Source organism: Camelus bactrianus, chromosome 6, assembly GCF_048773025.1.
Source record: "Camelus bactrianus isolate YW-2024 breed Bactrian camel chromosome 6, ASM4877302v1, whole genome shotgun sequence".
Lineage (NCBI taxonomy): Eukaryota > Metazoa > Chordata > Mammalia > Artiodactyla > Camelidae > Camelus > Camelus bactrianus.
The window spans coordinates 75,197,209-75,214,563 of record NC_133544.1 but is presented as its reverse complement, the minus strand read 5'-3'; the positions used below and the strand labels follow the sequence as shown (position 1 = coordinate 75,214,563).

At 33.9% G+C, this 17,355-nt stretch overlaps 1 protein-coding gene across 4 annotated transcripts in view; it reads left to right on the top strand.

Annotated features, from left to right (window-relative positions):
• Nucleotides 1–17,355, top strand: part of SPG11 (SPG11 vesicle trafficking associated, spatacsin) — a 75,749-nt gene that overhangs the window by 18,712 nt on the left and 39,682 nt on the right. For all 4 annotated transcript variants that reach the window (XM_045524297.2, XM_010965249.3, XM_045524296.2 and 1 more), the window contains 10 exons: nt 4,826–4,958; nt 6,806–6,961; nt 7,355–7,530; nt 8,758–8,934; nt 9,792–9,863; nt 10,151–10,278; nt 10,575–10,750; nt 11,481–11,694; nt 14,711–14,914; nt 16,121–16,227. In XM_045524297.2, the coding sequence (XP_045380253.2) occupies nt 4,826–4,958; nt 6,806–6,961; nt 7,355–7,530; nt 8,758–8,934; nt 9,792–9,863; nt 10,151–10,278; nt 10,575–10,750; nt 11,481–11,694; nt 14,711–14,914; nt 16,121–16,227 (1,543 nt within the window). The remainder of the gene's footprint in view (nt 1–4,825; nt 4,959–6,805; nt 6,962–7,354; nt 7,531–8,757; nt 8,935–9,791; nt 9,864–10,150; nt 10,279–10,574; nt 10,751–11,480; nt 11,695–14,710; nt 14,915–16,120; nt 16,228–17,355) is intronic.

Below are 17,355 nucleotides of genomic sequence, written 5' to 3'. Positions count from 1 at the left end.
GTCTTTCATGGCTTGATAGATCTTTCTTTTTTTTTCCCTACATCTTATATTTAAGAATTTACATATATGTACTGTTCATTGTTTCTAAGAATGTTTAGAGCTTTAGCTTTTTAAACTTACATGGTTATCAAAGGAATAAAGCCAACCACAAAATAAGAATTAACTCAAAAAGATACATACACCCTGCTGTTAACAGCAACATTATTTATAATTGCCAAGATATGGAAACATCCTAAGTGCATGGGATGTGCATTATTAACTTTTCTAGAGAATACTCTAGTTTTCCAGAGTTCTTTTATCCATTATGGTCTCACCTACAGCGTATGTGGATTTTCATTGTGGTATGTCTTTGCCATATTTGACATATCTAGATTTTTAAAAATTTTGCCAGTCTGATGGTATGAGGAGTGTTAATTTGCATTTCCCTGATTAAGTTTATGCATCATTTTATATATATAAAAATATATATATGTGTGTGTGTCTATGTGTGTGTGTATATATATATATATATATATATCTGACACATATATGACATTTAGAATTTTTTGGTAAAGTGACTAAGTTTTTTGCATATTTTACTCTCGGGGTATTTGCCTTTTCTTAGTGGTTTCTAGTGTTTAATATATTCTAGGTACCAATCCTTTTTTATAGGTGTGATAAATATGTTCTAATCTGTGGCTTGACTTTTTACTTTCTTCATGGGATCTCTAATTTTAATATAGTTCTAAATTTTAATGTTTCATTAATCAGTCTTTTAGGCATGTAATTTGTGATTTCTATACTCAGGTCATAAAGATATTTTTTATATTTTTTCCTAAGTTTAAAATTTTGACTTTCACATTTAAGTCCTCTGTTGTTGCAACTTATGTTTATGCATGGTGTGAGGTAGGAACAAATCTGCTGCCCGTTCCCCGATATTGATGACTTTGTCTCAGCACCATTTTTTCTGAAAATCCTTCCTTTTACCATTGAACTGAAACGTCTTCTGTGTCAAGTTTCCGTATATGCATGAGTTTGTTTCTGGGCTGTATTCTCTTCCATTGGTCTTTTGTCCATCCCTGGGCCTGTTCCATCCTGTTTTAATTATAAATCCCCTCACTTTATTATTCTTCAGGAGTGTCCTTGTTATTTTCACTCCCTTAATCCCTTCCATATTTTAGGATCAAGTTGAACAAAAAACTGTTACTATTTTTATTAGAATTACATTAAACCTATATATCAAGTTGGGAAGAACTGACATCTTTAGAATTGTTAATCTTCCTATTTATAAACGTAGTCTTTGTTCCCTGTTTTTTTTTTTAAGGTCTTCATAACGTCTTTCAGTAAAACATTACAATTTTTACAGTTTTTTTCATTAAGAGCCTGACATTGTTAGCTTTATTTTTGGATGTGTGTGTGCGTTTGTACTTAAATACCATATATATTTACATATATGTGAGTTATATATTTATATTTAACTATCATATATTTAAATATATGTAGTATCCATATTTCTATACATTTAAATATTACATATGGCTATTGTAAATGGTATATTTTAAAATTTAGTTACCAGTATAAAGAAATACAAAAGTCAACATATAAGTTAAATGTATTGCACATTTGCTAAATTCTCTTATTAATCCTAATTTATCTGTTAGATTTTATTGAAGTTTCTATATAGTTGATTTACATATAACTTCAAAATAATACAATTTGTTTCTTCTCTTCAAATCCTTGTTTTCTGGGTTTTTTTTTTTTAATTCTAAAAAAAAGAATTTTGCTTCTGGGACCTCTAATATAATATCACTCAGAAGTAACAGTGAACATGCCTATCTTATTCCTGATTTTAAAAAAGAATACCTATGATATCTCACTAATAAGGTATGTGTGTTAAGATTAACTACATTTTCTTTTTTGCAGTTATGATTTTTTTTTAACATGAATGGATATTGAAATTTTATTAAATATTTATTCTGAATCTTTTGTAATAATTATATGGATCTTCTCCTTTAATCTGTTAACTGTAATAAACCACATTACAATTGTATTTATTTTTAGAGATTTTTATATAATTTTATTTTTATTATGAAATATGATGTATTAAAAAGTATGTATAGAATATATATAGTTTAACAAATAATTATGAAGCAAAACTCTTACAACCACCACCCAGGTCAAGAAATAAAACATTACTAGAACTTTAGAAGTTCTTGTGTCTTCTACTTGTTTGAGTAGTAAATATTCAGTTTATGTTCTTTTAGAGGATATCCTAGGAAATATAGTGTATGTATTTAAATTGTCCAATTCACAATTCATAACTTCACCCTTTGAATAATACAAGTCCATCAAATGTTTGTTTCATTTACTCTTTCCCTATTTATGTTATTGTTTTTTATTTTTTAACCATAATAGATATCATTTTTATGTATTTAGGTTCATTCATTTTTTAGTGGAATTGATATATTTTCTTTGTTCTTCATTTCTTCTTACAATTAAGGCCTTTTTTCTACCTGGACTGTGTCATTAAGAGTCTCCTTTAGTGAGGATCTGACTGGTGTGGAACTCCTAGGTTTTATGTGAAGAATGCTGTTGATTTTGCTGTCATTTTTGAAAGATAATTTTGTTGGTTGTGGAATTCTGGGTCGGCAGTTACTTCTTTCAGCACGTTGATGATCATTTTCAGCTCTTTCTGGATCCAGTTGTCATTGAGAAGTCAGCTGTGTTCCCTTTGAAGGTGGTTTATTTTTTTCCCTTTCAGGCAGTTTTTACAATCTTTTTGTTTTTAGTGTTCTACAGTTTAGCTGTGATTTTATATCTTACTCTTGAGTCATGGTTCTCAATTGGAAAAATACTGATTTACACGATGCTAATTCTTTAATATTTGTTGAGACTCAGTTGTAGTTAGTAGGTACTTAGTTTCTGTAAACGTTCCACATGCTTGAAAATTGAATGTGTATTTTCTAGTTGTCACAAGGTACTAAAGTCAGTAGTAGTTAGTATTTTCACACTTTCTTCAATTTCTCTTGACCTGTATGAGTTTTTGGATAATTTCTTCATGTTGCTTTTTCAGCTCATTAATTCCCTTTTCAGCTGTCTGACATGGTATTAAATGCATTCATTGAGTACCTAATTTCAATTTTTTTTTACTTCTATAATTACTATTTGGTCATTATTTTTAAAAATGTAATTTTGAAAAATTTCAAATTTATAGAAAAATTGTTTAAAACAGTAAAATGAGCATCCATTTACCTCTTCCCCATTCACCAGCTATTACATTTTGCTACATTTGTTTTGAATATATGTGTACTTCTTATTTTTGCTGAACTATGTGAAAGTTACAAACTTCGTAACTTTTTTCTACGTATTTTATCATATATCTCCTAAGAGTAATAATATTCTTATTTAATCATACATAATTCAGTTTTCCCTTTCACCACCAAGAGCAAAGGCATAGTTTGTTTATGGTCTCCCTCTGGTGGCAGTAATATTTCTAGTTCATCCTCTTTTGGAGAGTGTCACCATGCATAGACCCTAGGTTTATCCTCTCTTTTCTTCCTCCATACATAATTTCCACCAGTACCTCTCACACCAGCCTGCCTGGCCTAACGCCCAGAACATCAGCCCATTGGTTCTCAAAATGTGGTCTCCAGACCAGCAGCATCACCCCAGACTTACGGGGTCAGAATCTCTAGGGTCAGGGCTCAGCAATCCACATATTAACAAGCTCTCCAGGTGATTTTTAGGCACAATGTCTAAAGGCTAGGAGTGGTAAACTTTCTGTCAAGGGCCAGAGAGTAAATATTTTAGGCTTTCCAGGCAGGTTGCTATTGTAACTACTCAGATATGCTATTGTAGCCATTGACAATATGTAAACAATGGGTGTGGCTGTGTTCCCATAAAACTTCTTTTACAAAGACAGGCAGGACTGAATTTGGTTGGTGAGCCTTGTTTTTCAACCCCTGCTTTAGGCCATCAGAGATTTGCCGATTCTTTCTGACAGCAGCTGGCTTTAGAGCTTTACTTTTCTGAATTTGCCTTTCTTCTTGTTTTTATTCTCTGAGGACTTTTCTCACTTTCTTTCCAGTTCAACTGAGCATTTATAGACATGTGTCTGTGTTTATAGTTCATATATATATATACACAATTGGCCTTGAACAACATGGGTTTGAGCTGTGCAGGTCCACTTGTATGAAGATTTTTTTCCAATAATAAATACTACAGTACTATACAATCTGAGGTTGGTTGAATACATGGATGTGGGTGGAACCTCTGGTTCAGAGGAATGATTGTAAAGTTATACTCTAGTTTTCAACTGCACAGGAGGGTTGATGTCCCTAACCCCTGAGTTGTTCAAGGGTTAACTGTATGTATATATTTTTTAATCTGTGATTTTTAAGTGTTCTGAACAGAAAGTTTCCTCAGATGTATAGCTAGGAATGGGAGCCTGTTTTTAGCCTGCTTTTTTAGTTTAACTTTGTATCATACTGCTTTAATGTTTTAATTCAGAGAGACTATAACTTAACTGTAACAGTGATCCCCAAGTACCTACCTTTGAATGGTTTTAGAATTACAGAATGGTAGAGCTAGAAGTGTTTTCTAGTCTAACCTCCTGTTTCTACTGAAGGAAAAACTGATGTTCAGAAAGGTTACAAAGACTTGCCCCAGATCACGTGGTCACTGTCAGAATCTTCCCTAGAACTCAGGTTCTCCTGCAAGATAAAGATAGCCTTGTGTTTCTTTCTGTTTCAGCACATGAAGTACTATAGTTTATTTTTTTAAATAAATTGTATCCTGATTTTTTTTTTCCTATTGTAATTTTTTTTCTGATTTTCTCCCATTTTAGGCAGGTATAGAAAATCGTCAGCTGGACACAGTAGATTTCTTTTTGAAGAGCAAGGAAAATCTTTTGAATCCATCCTCAAAATCTTCTGTACCTGATCAGTTTGATAACTCTCCATCCCATTTATATTTAAAAAGTAAGTGGAATAAAGACTTCTACGTTTGTATTTATCATTTTTCCTTTTTAATCACTTTAAAATTATTGTTGTGTTTTCTAACTATTTACTTGCCAAGACTTTGTCATGACATTTTATGTACTATCTGGACTCTTGAGAGAGTGGTGAGAATCTATTAATGTTCTCATTCTACACTGGGTATTTATTGTTCATATCCTGAACTGTGTTTTGTATTTTTAGTACATGCAAAGAAGAGATGATCTGTCAAATTCAAGAGAATTTTATTCAAGAGAGAATAAAATTGATTTGCAAGATTCCCCACTCTTGCAACTGTATGAGAGGTATAGTGACAGTGCAGCTGGCTGAGTTGGGGATTGGAATTTGTTATAAGAATTTTCAGCCTGACTCTTCTGCTTTTTTGCTACATTACCAACACTTCTTTTCAAGATTTGGCTTTCATTTTTAATAAACGGGAGCTCTACTTTTATTCCTGGACCAGGTAGTCATGCAAACCTTCTCTTTTGAGAGATAGGGTAATAAAGTATGTTTTCCTTTGTACATAAAGTTTTATAATCTGCTTTTTTTCACTTGATAATATACTGTAGATATCTTTCTTGATAAAAATGGATTTATTTATTATTTATGGTGGCATAGAATTTTGTTGTATGGTCTGTACGATAATTTACCCAAACTCCTATTACACATTTAGGTTGATTCACTTTTTACTATTATTGGCACTGTGTTATAAATGCTGTATATGTGTGTGTGTATAATTTCACATATGAACAATTGTTGGGATTAATTTTTCAATGTGGAATTCACAGGTCGAGGAAAAACACAATTTACATTTTTAAATGCTTTGACAAATTATCCTCCAGAAAAGTTTTAACAATTTGTACTTTAAAGTGGAGAAAATGACAACTTACTTTTTCCTTCAGTGTAACGCTAGTTCTCACTGACGATGTGGATTAGAAATTTTCTTTTTTAAAAGCGTTCTCTTTTGTACCTGCCTAAATGAGTACAAAGTTGGTCTCCCTCTTGAATTGCTAACTTTTTTATGCTCCACTGTTTTTAAAAGTGTGTTTGAATTGAAGAGAAAGGCCTGGTTTGTGGTATTGAGGGGAAGCCCATCAGCAGTCATGTGGCCATTACTCTCCTCTGTTTGGTGGTCAGTGATTTCTTCTCACTCCATTCTCACCTGCACTGCTCTGCCCTGAAGGGTGGGGACGGTTCTGGAAACAAGCTTGAGACTAGCTTTACCTGCTTTCTCAAGGTAAAACCTATGTTTTCCATCACTCCTTACACAGATGCAATTCTAGAGGTGGAGCCAATGCTACGATAGATAGTAATCACTTTATGTATTTGAAGCTGGCAAATAGAGGATTCAAGGGCCTACATTCTTGCTTTCACCTGCATGTTTAAGAGAATGGTTTTGGAATCAGAGGGGCTTAAGTTCAGATTTTTGCTGTGCCACTGTCTTTCAAATTAGCTTGGGCAAGTTATTTGTCCTCTCTGAACCTCAGTTTCCTCATCTATGGAAAAGGGGCTGTATAACACTTACCTCTCAGGTTGTTGAAGGGAATAAATGAGAGAGCATTTATAAAACACCAAGAACAAAACTTAAAACATAGTAGGTGGTCAGCAAAGTCATAGTTACTAGTAATACCAGTAAAAAATCACTAGTAATCAGTAGATTCACTAAAATTTGCAGGTTGTAAGACCTCATGAAAGTTTTGTGAGCTTTTTGAGAATAAGACATTGGTTCTTATCTTATATTTTTAGATATTGCAGCATGGTATTTTTGGATAGGTTGATTTATTGGGAGTATCCTGGTGTTCTTAATGTTACTGTCTTTGGTTTTTCCTCAGATGTGGAAGAGCTGACACCAGCATTGGATTTACTTTGCTCGGCAATTAGAGAAAATGATTCTGAAACCCAAAGCAAACACTTTTCAGAACAGTTGCTTAATCTTGCACTGTCTTTCCTTAACAAACAAATAAAGGAGCTTTTTATTCACAATGAAGGTAAAAACAGCAGCAAAGAAAGGGCTAATTATCCCATTCTTATGTCAGGACAGAAATATAAGTGCATGAGAGAGCATAAGCCAGGGGAGTGCTGTTTGCTAAGATTGGGTAAAGTCAGAGTGAAATGGATTCTAATACCGGGAAAGTTGGCAGAAAGGACTAATCATTGTAAAGAGAATGAAAAGTGTTACATTAAAACACAGAAATACTTGTAAATAGGAGAAAGCTCAGAGATTTTTGTTTGATTTGAAAACACTGACTTTGAACTTTGCTGTTTTATAGAATTTTTTATAACAGCTCATGGTGTATTCTCTCTCCCCTCCCACCTGTATATATATATATTTCATATATATGTTTATACATATGAAATTGGTACATTGATATTTTCCACAGAGCTAGATGAACATCTACAGAAAGGAGTGAACATTTTGACCAGCTACATTAACGAACTTCGAACCTTCATGATAAAGTTTCCTTGGAAGCTGACAGATGCTGTAGATGAATATGATGTAAAGGAAAATGTCCCCAAAGTAAAGGAGAGCAATATGTGGGAGAAACTCAGCGTTGAGGTAAATATGAGTAGTTATCACGTCTTTTATTTGCCTGATTCAAAAGCTCTGAGAAAGTGATAGAAGAAACAGAATTTAGAATCTATACACTTGGGGTGGGGTTCAGTGGTAGAGTGCATACTTACCTTGCACAAGGTCCTGGGTTCAATCCCCAGTGCCTCCATTAAAAAAGAAATGCATTTAGAATCTGTACACTTGTGTACACATAATGGAATACTACTCAGCCATAAAAATGAATGAAATAATGCCATTTGCAGCAACATGAATCAATAATCATTGATTTTTAATTTGAGGGAGGTTACAGTCCACTTTGAAAGCTGTGAATGTGCAAAACAAAAAAATGCATGTGATGTGTGCACATTCTTCCTAAAATATGTATATCTTCCTAAAACATATATATGATTATATCGCTCTTGCTTTTAGGATCCTTCAGTGGCTCTGCATAAGTTTCAGGATAAAATCCATGTCGCACACACAATTCCCTTTTTGATAGACCTCTGCTTTTCTTTCGAGTCTATCTGCTACTGTCTCCATCTTTTTCTCCAGTTGTATTAAGTAATTTGGAGTTCTCTGAAGGCCTGATACTGTTTCTTACCTTTATGCCTCTGCACATAATATTCCTTTCAGAACGTGTGTTCTTATCTCAATAAACGTATGTAACACTTACTTGTCTTTAAAACTTCACCGGTAATCTCTACTAGGAAGCTTTTTTTCCTCATCTCTCTTATCTGTCTGTCTGTCTGTCTATCTATCTATCAAAGTATAGTTGATTAACAGTATTGTCTTAGTTTCTGGTTTACAGCATAATGACTCAGTTATAAATACATATATTATTTTTCATTATAGATTATTACAAGCTACTGAGTATAGTTCCCTGTGCTGTATAGTAGGACCTTGTTTATCTCTTTTTGTATTCATCCCTCTCATTTAGATGTTCCTCTTCTGGACCCTCCTCTCTGTAACCCTAGAATACCTGTATCATCACCCTTATACAGTACTATAATCAGGGCTTTTTTTTTGTATTTCTTTCACTAGTCTAAAAAATCCTGGAGAACAGAGTCTATATTTTGGTCAACTTCATATCTCCTGTGCAAAGAGCCAAATCTGTTAGTAGGTTTTCAGTAAAAGTCCCTTGGTTAGGTGCTCAGTAAATGTGTAAGTCCCATGTTGATAATCACACTAATAAAAAAGAACTCAGAAGGCAAATGTTTTTCTTCCTTTTCCTAGGAAGTTGTTGCCAATGCCATTTTAAACAACAAAATACCAGAGGCACAGACTTTCTTCAGGATTAACAATCATTCTGCTCAAAGACTCAAGGAGTTGATTAAAATAGGCTTAGATTTGGTCTTTGACAGTTTGAAAAAGAACAATATAAAGGAAGCCTCTGAGCTTTTGAAGAATATGGTAAGTGGCATAATCTGTTTAATCATAAAGTCTCTAATGTAAGAGAAGCTCTCCATGTATTTAATACAATTTCTGGTTGATAATGAAAATTGATTCGTGTCCATAGTTGTGTCACATACTAAGAAATTTGTGTAGCATTTACTAGGAAATGACAATAATACTGACAAACCTTCAGTACTAAGAACTTTCTTGAAAAGATTTTTTATTGCAATTTCTATCACTTGCTGTCTGTTAGACTTGGCACTTTGGTTCGAAGGAGACAGTGTTTCTCATAGAAGATTTCGCACACGTTAGAGCATGCCCAGGACCTCATTATTTGTTGGGGGACATTCTACATTGTTCATGCGACCTCTTACATCTCCATTTGAACTTTCTAATGGCTTATACCTTTGCTTTGTGCTCCATTTTACTTCATTTGAGACGGGAAAGCTCTAGAGGTAGACTTCCTGGACCAAGCTGAGATCTGGCCCTTATCTGCATGGTTCAGGTCTTGCCCGTGGTCACTTTCTGAAAGTTCAAAGGAGTGAAACTATGTAAGGGTTGTTATTTGCATTGACTTTTGTCTTCAGCAGAATTATAGCAGATACCTGTGGTTTTGGTCCTATAGTAGCCTGGCATTACCTTAAATTTTTCTATGTGCTGCTTTTTTTCTGGCAAAAATAAGCACTTTAGGACTGTAGGGATAGGCAGTAAATGTGTATGATAAATGTAAAAGTGAATGTTCATAAGAGCAGAAAAGCTGTGAAATTCTAACACGGCATATGTCTATATTAGACTACTTCTGTATTCAACATAAATTTATGTTCAAAATAGCTCCATTACAAAATTTAACTTTTCTTGATTTTCTGTATTTACAGGGCTTCAATGTAAAGGACCAGTTGCTCAAGATATGCTTTTATACCACTAATAAAAATATACGGGACTTTTTGGTAGGTAAAGGTGAGACTGTAGTTTACATTTTCTCATAAATGTTGGTGAAACTTCAAAAATGAATTATTTTAATATTCAACTAATATCTAGTAAGTAAAAGTATGACAGCTTCTTTGTCTCTTTAAATGACCATTTTGCACTTGTGGTAAAGGAAGATTTGGTAAATTACCACATTACCACAGATATTCAAAATACAATTCCTAAATGGCATTTAGTCTCATGACATTTGTTTTGCAAATGTTCTTGATTTTTGTGAGGTCACTGCTTTAATTACTTTTTATTCAAGGTTGAAATTTTAAAAGAGAAAAAATATTTTTCTGAAAAAGAAAAAAGAACTGTAGACTTCGTGCATCAAGTTGAGAAGTTTTATTCAGGACATTTCCAAGAAAATATGCAGATCCAGTCCTTTCCCAGGTAGTCTCATTAGCCCCCTTTTTATAACATGGGAAGAATATTGTGGACAGTGTTTATAATTGTTAGCACGGCCTTCTTATGTGGAACTGAGCTTACATTCCCTGGGAAGATAAAAGCTGTGTCATCCAGAGGGGACTGTGCATAATCAGATATATATATATTTAAGATAATAAATACAAAATTAAGATTATTGAATTATGTGTTCCCCAAAAGAGTAGAACTTCTTGAGGAGATAAAAATGAATGCTACTTTTTCTCCAAAACTAAAAAAGAAAACTTGTATTACTGGTTTTTTAGGTATTGGATAAAGGAACAAGATTTTTTCAAGCACAAGTCTGTTTTGGACTCGTTCCTGAAATATGATCATAAAGATAAACTTAACAAACAAGATCATAGAATTGTGTTAAATTGGGCTCAGTGGTGGAATCAACACACGCAAGAATCCATCCTTCTCCCCAGGATAAGTCCAGAAGGCAAGTGTGAAAAAGCCTAAAATCTGAACATATTGAATGAGGATTAAATTAGGCATTGGTATTTGAATATTTTGGTGTGTCTCCATTTTAAAATTCATTTTGGAGGAAAAATACTCAATTGTTTTAAAATGCAAGTCATTCCATTAAGACCTGTTATCTCGAGGTTTTTATAAGGGATTTATAATGTAATAGTCAAAGAGAAAAGTCATGTGGTTCAGTGAATAGAGATTTCAGGGCTAAGAGTTCTCTTCCCAGGCTCAAAGTGACGTTTTGTTTTTTCAAATAGTCTTTGAGTTTCTTCTCTTGTACAAACTGAAGATCTGTATCACACCAGGGCTCTGGGGAATGACGGTGGTTGACAGTGGTAATTCATAGGGTGTCAAATTTGTGTTTGTTATTACAGCTGAAGTTTTTATTTATATTAAGGAAAAGAAAAGGAAAAAAGAGGGCTGCAAAGATAAATGAAACACACAGATAATTCACAAATTTCATTTAACCACTGGAGTAATGAGAAGCAACATTTAGTTCTTCCTTCAGCTGATGTATTAATTATAAAATGAACACTATCACAAAAGAGGAAAATAGCAAAAGAAGCAGAGGGCCTGAATAATTCTTCTGTTATTTAAATATTTGTCCAGATTGTCATATTTACTCAGTTGCTTAGTGTTGAGTTTTGTGTCAATAATCATAATTCATTGCTATTTTAGAATGTATTTTGTTCTTAATATAGAATACAAATCGTATTCTCCTGAAGCCCTCTGGAGATACCTCACAGCTCACCATGATTGGCTCAGCATTATCTCATGGATTGGAGAATTTCAGACCCAGAGTAGTTTCGCTTCACTTCAGCAGAACAAATGGCCCCCTCTGACTGTTGATGTTGTTGATCAGAATACTTGTTGCAGCAACTACATGAAGAATGAAATTTTAGATAAGCTGGCCAGGTATAGTAACTGTGGGGATGAGTAAAAAGAAGAACAATAAAATATAATGGTGTAATTTTTTTCCTTTGAAATGCCATGAATCTAATTCAACATTGTTTGATAGTATTTTAAAATTGAAAGGGCATTATCGTATAGTGAGGTTTTAAAATCACATGCATTTAACATCAGATAGTAAATAGCTCTCAAATTCTAGATGAAGGTCCTTTCCAAAACATTGTATGTGCTTTGGTGTAGATATAGTAAGCTATCCATGGGGCTACAAGGACCAAGTGACAAGAGCTGAGATGAATTTACCTTAGTATCCTGTAATGTCTCCCACTCTTCTCAGTACTGTCACTGCACCTGTACGCCACACATGGCCTTAGACTAAAGAGGACTGCTCAGTTAAGAAATTAGTGAGGAGAAGTATCTCTTGAAGTGATAACTGAAGACTTTAAACTTTTAATTCATTTCTAAAAATAACTGTTAACTTGAACTATATGAACATGCCATTTGTGTGGGTCAGAAATGTTGAATATCAGCAATTTTCATATGGTTTAATCTAATCTTTCTCCCTAAGCTGTCAAAATAATATAAGGAGACTTTAATAACTTATGTTAATTTTTAAGTTTCCTAAAATTAGTTTCCATATATTATTTTGTATTTATACTTATTGGGGAAGTATAGCTGTACTGTCCTACCCAACTGAAAGATGTGAAGCATAACTGCAAAGAAGTTAAGAGCTTCACCAAGCCAGTTACTTTCAGGCTTCAGCCATTTTAACCCTGGCTTTCTTCTACTCATTGTTCTTTTCATTGCAGTAAACCCTTTTCTTCCTGTTTACTGACAGTTAAATTCTGTATTACATTCTTGTCAGATACTTTGTTTAATACTTGATTGTTTAAAAAGCTAATATATGTATGACTTAACATGAATTATGACACTAATGAATTAATGAGATCTACTATACTAACGGATAAAAGGGAAAAATTGCATCACCCTGATAGATATAAAAAAGGATTTGATAAAATTCAATGTCTATTTATAATAAAAATTACTAACAAACTAAGAATAGATACAAACTTCCTTAACTTGAAAGAGTGTCTAAAAAAATCTTCAAACTAACATTGTACTTGATAGTGGAGCATCACAAGCATCCTCTTTAGATTTGGAGCAAGACAAACCTGCTATCAATTCTTCCCAAGTTGATTTTTAGATACAGTGCAATCTCAGTAAAAATCTCAGCAATGGACTTGACAAGCTAGTATAAATATTTACATGGAAATTCAGAGGGTCAATAATAGCTCTGCTGAAAAAGAAGAACTTGCTCTACCAGATACTAAAACTTACTCTAAAGATACAGCAATTAAGACAGTGGGAGTGTCGGTGCAAGGGTAGACAAATAGACCCGTAGAACAGAATAGTGAGCATAGAAGCAGACATATAGGTGTGCTCACTTTATATATGACAAAGGTGGCACTGCAGAACAGTCTTTCTGGATGGAAGAACAGTCTTTTAAACAAATGGGGCTGGGATAACTGGGTAGCTATATGGGAGGAAATTAAATTGGACCATCTGCCTTATATCATGCATGAAATCAATTCTGGGTAGATTTTAAAACCTAGATGGCAAATGTAAAATTATAAAGCCTTTAGAAGATATAGAAGAATATCTTTATGACCTTGGGGGTAGGTTATGCTTTCTAAAAGACCTGATGGGGCAAAGGAAGACAACAGTTACTGAGACCAAGGGAGCTGTCTGGCAGGAGTTGTGTCTCTCAGTGGAGAGTGTCAGCCAATCTTCTGTCATCCAGCACAGAGAGCACCGAGGTATCCCCATCCTTTTTTTTTTTTCTGATTCTTATCTCCCGATGGAGGTCTCCCATAGGGCGAACCAAAACAGGAGCCTGAGGGCACAGGAATCTTCTAGAATAACTCATATAGATGAGCCTTCAGGGACACAGAGCAGGAGAAGAGTAGAGCTTGGCTCTGGAGGGGAGAGATAACCAGTGCACACAGACATTTCACAAGAGAGGGAGTTCAGATGGCCAATAAACGTATGAAAAGATGCTCTTCCTTATTTGTAGTCATGGAACTGTAAATTTATTTTACCAAAAATCTAGGAACAATGACCATCAAAGGTAGAACAGATAAATAAAATAATCACACAGTAGAACACTTTCATTGAAAACGAACAAACTATAGCCATACATATCAACGTGGATAAATCACACAGTGTCGAGTAGAAGAAATAAGATAACAGTATATCCAGAATGTTCCATATATATATATGTAAAGTTTGAAACAGGCAAAACCAAACCATGTATTATTTGGGGTTACACATACGGGTTGTAAAATTATATGGGTGAATAAAAGTAAGGGAATTGCTTTCATGTAAGTCAGGATAGTGGTTACCTCTGAGAGCAAAGGACACAAAGAGGGAGGAATACATCTAGGACTTCCAGGTATAATGTTCTGTTATCTGGGTGTGGCTACATGGTGCTTCTCTAAACTCCACGTAATATGCTTTCTATACTCCTTTGATGGTATGTATGATGTATTTAACAGTAAATTTATAAAAAGTAATATTTAAATGCAAATTTCTATTCTTTCATGGTTGGTCCATTTAAATTATTCTGCTTTAATTTCTCATTGACTTTGTTTGGATATTTTGGTAACTTCCTAAGTGTTTAAAACATCAGCTTCAAAAGCTAACCACTGTTTCCACACTGTGTTGTACAGTTCCAGTCCAAAACAAACAAACAAAAATGGGGATAGCTTAGTTTAGGTTTTTGAATTATTTAAGGTAGCTTGAGACTGTCATTACTACCTTAAAATACTACAATGGTGCAGAAACCTTTATTGGAAACTAGCAAAATATGTGTCTCAACATATTTGTGGAGTAAGAGTTGGCAGTCTTAATTTGTAAATACTTATTTTTAACTAGTTGAGACTACTTAACAATGGGAAATATTTGGTCTGCTCTGAATCTAACGTCTTTATAAACTTGCCATCTTTTATTTAAACTTGCCCAATAGGAATGGGATTTTTCTTACATCTGAACTAGAAGACTTTGAACTCTTTCTTCTAAGACTGAACCGTATTGGGGGTGTGATGCAAGATACCCTTCCTGTTCAAAACTATAGGTCCAAAGAAGGTTGGGATTTCCATTCTTGTTTCATCCTCTATTGTTTGGAGCACAGTCTGCAGCATCTTCTTTATGTCTATCTCGACTATTACAAGTGAGTACCAAGAACTGACTTGTCCTTGAGCATGATTTCACGTTCCTCTTTCCATACCAGTTCTAAATGTGACTTTTAGGAAAATATTCAGCATTCACATGAGGAATACTGCTCTTTTTGAAGTAGTTCCCCCACTCTAACATTTGATACATCTTTTAGTTCAATGAAACATTCAACTAAATGCTTATCATGTATTTAAAAGAGGAAGATTCTAAAGGTTAACTTCGATTTCTTTGACACTTTATTACCAAGCAAATGCTAAAAACTTTGAATTGGTAACCACTGCAAGGTATCTTAGATATGCTCTAAAATTTATATTTAGATAGATGGACGTCAGTATATATACCTACCTAAGACCCACGTACAGAATCATATCTGTGGCCAGTATTAATTGCTGTTGGGTCAATAATAATAATAGTAGTAGTCTCTAATCTATAAGTGCTTACAGTGTTCTTGGCACTAGGCTAAGTGTTTTTCATGCATTATCTTATTTAATCTTCACAAAAATCCTGTGAGGTTGTTACTCCCACCTCCATTTCACAGATGAGGAAACTGAAGCTTTGAGAGAGACTAAGTGTCTTACTTAAGGCACACAGCAAGTAAATGGTAAAGCCAGATTTAGTTCTACTTATGTTTGATTCCAGAGCCCATATTCATGCACTAATGAGAACATTTGTGTTTTATTTCGTGTAGTGAAGACTAGGAATTCAAGCAGAGAGTGTTTCTTCTTTATATTATTGAGGCTTACTTAGACATAGAAATGTTTTCCCCAAAGCTTCTGGCAAGTGAAGATTTAAAAGCTATATTTTCAAATGAGCCTTAACTCCTTAGTTCTAGCTTCTCTGTATTTCTGTAAAGGTTTTTAAAAACCTCTTAAGTTTGAAAAAACTAAGGAGTTTTTGTTGTAAAAAAAAAAATACAAAGTATCTTAAAGTACAAGATGTCTGTCAGTCTTACACAGAGTTGGTAAAATTTCATCATGATAGGAAGCACTTTTTAAATATCTGTCTCTAAAATTTTCTCTATTTCCAGATCATAAGACATATGCAAAATACAACACACGAGTGGGAGTATATTGTGTTATATTTACTTTCTAATTATAAGGGTTTTTTTTTAATGCTTGTCATCACCTGAGCAAACGTAGTTGTAACTATCGGTCTTATGCTGTATGTTAATTAGTGTTTTGTTTGTTTGTTTTATATACAGACTTAGTCCTATAAATTGTCCCTTTTTGGAAAAAAAAGAATTACATGAAGCTCACCCTTGGTTTGAATTTTTAGTTCAGTGTCGGCACGTTTCCAGTAATTTAACAGGTATGAGTGTACTGTATTAAATACAAAAATTACTTTGGATAAATAACTGGTCTGTTGAATGGAGTTGAAGTTGTGAGCTCTTTAAATAAATCATCTGGCTGTAGACAAATAGATTACATAGACCATAATCTAGACTCAAGCTTTATTTAAGAAGTGGAAGACTGAAAATGTTAGCCTCTTGACAGCCAAGAAAAGCAGACTTGGAGCAGACAGTGTATGTGTTTACATTCCCTCAACCTCGTGCTTTGGATATCTCTCATCTTACCAGTTCATCACAGGCTGAATTCCTGCACTTTGGTAGATTGATACCCTGTTTCCATGAGGAAGTGATCTATCTTCCAGGTGTCTGACCTGAAACTTCTAGTAAGAAACTCCAGTTGGAGTGAAAAGAAGTGCACAGTATATGTGGGATTGTCATGTCTTCTGTAGTGGAGCCATTGACTGAGAGCTTTGCCCAGTTACAATCAGGTAGAAAAGCCCTGTGACCCCAGAGGGCTGAATGGGTGTTATTCCAGAGGATCAGGAACGAGGACAGTCCGAGCCACAACACAGGCAAGGAATGTCAACAGCCAGTCTTCGCTTTCTGTAATGCTTGGTTTCCTTCCAAATGAGTAATATTTTTCATAATATGAGTTGACATTTTTTTTTAGTTGTATTTATTTATTTATTTTGGGGCTAATTATAAAGTAATATATGTTTATTGTATCAAAAAAAAAAAAAAAAAAAGAGGAAGCCACAGACAACTATCAGGAAGATAACACCTCCACAGGCAGACAGCCTAAGTGGACAGGAAAATAAGTATCTGAGGTAACTCTTAGTATATTTTAACTCTTAATGTTTTGTTTTAGTTATTTTCTCTATACTTTTTTAAAACCTTGTCTATATTGTATTTCATTCATCCAGCAAGTATTTATTGATCCCCTACCTTGTGATAGTCTGTAAATGTTAGGGATATAACCAGAAACATCCATGTATTTGTATACTGCTTTTTTCATATAATAATTATACCGTAAGAATTTTCCTGTGTCCTAGAGACAGTGACCATTTTATGACTACATAATATTTCATTGTATAAATATACTCTTATTTAGTTTATTGTCCTCTCATTTTTGACATTAAAGCTGTTTT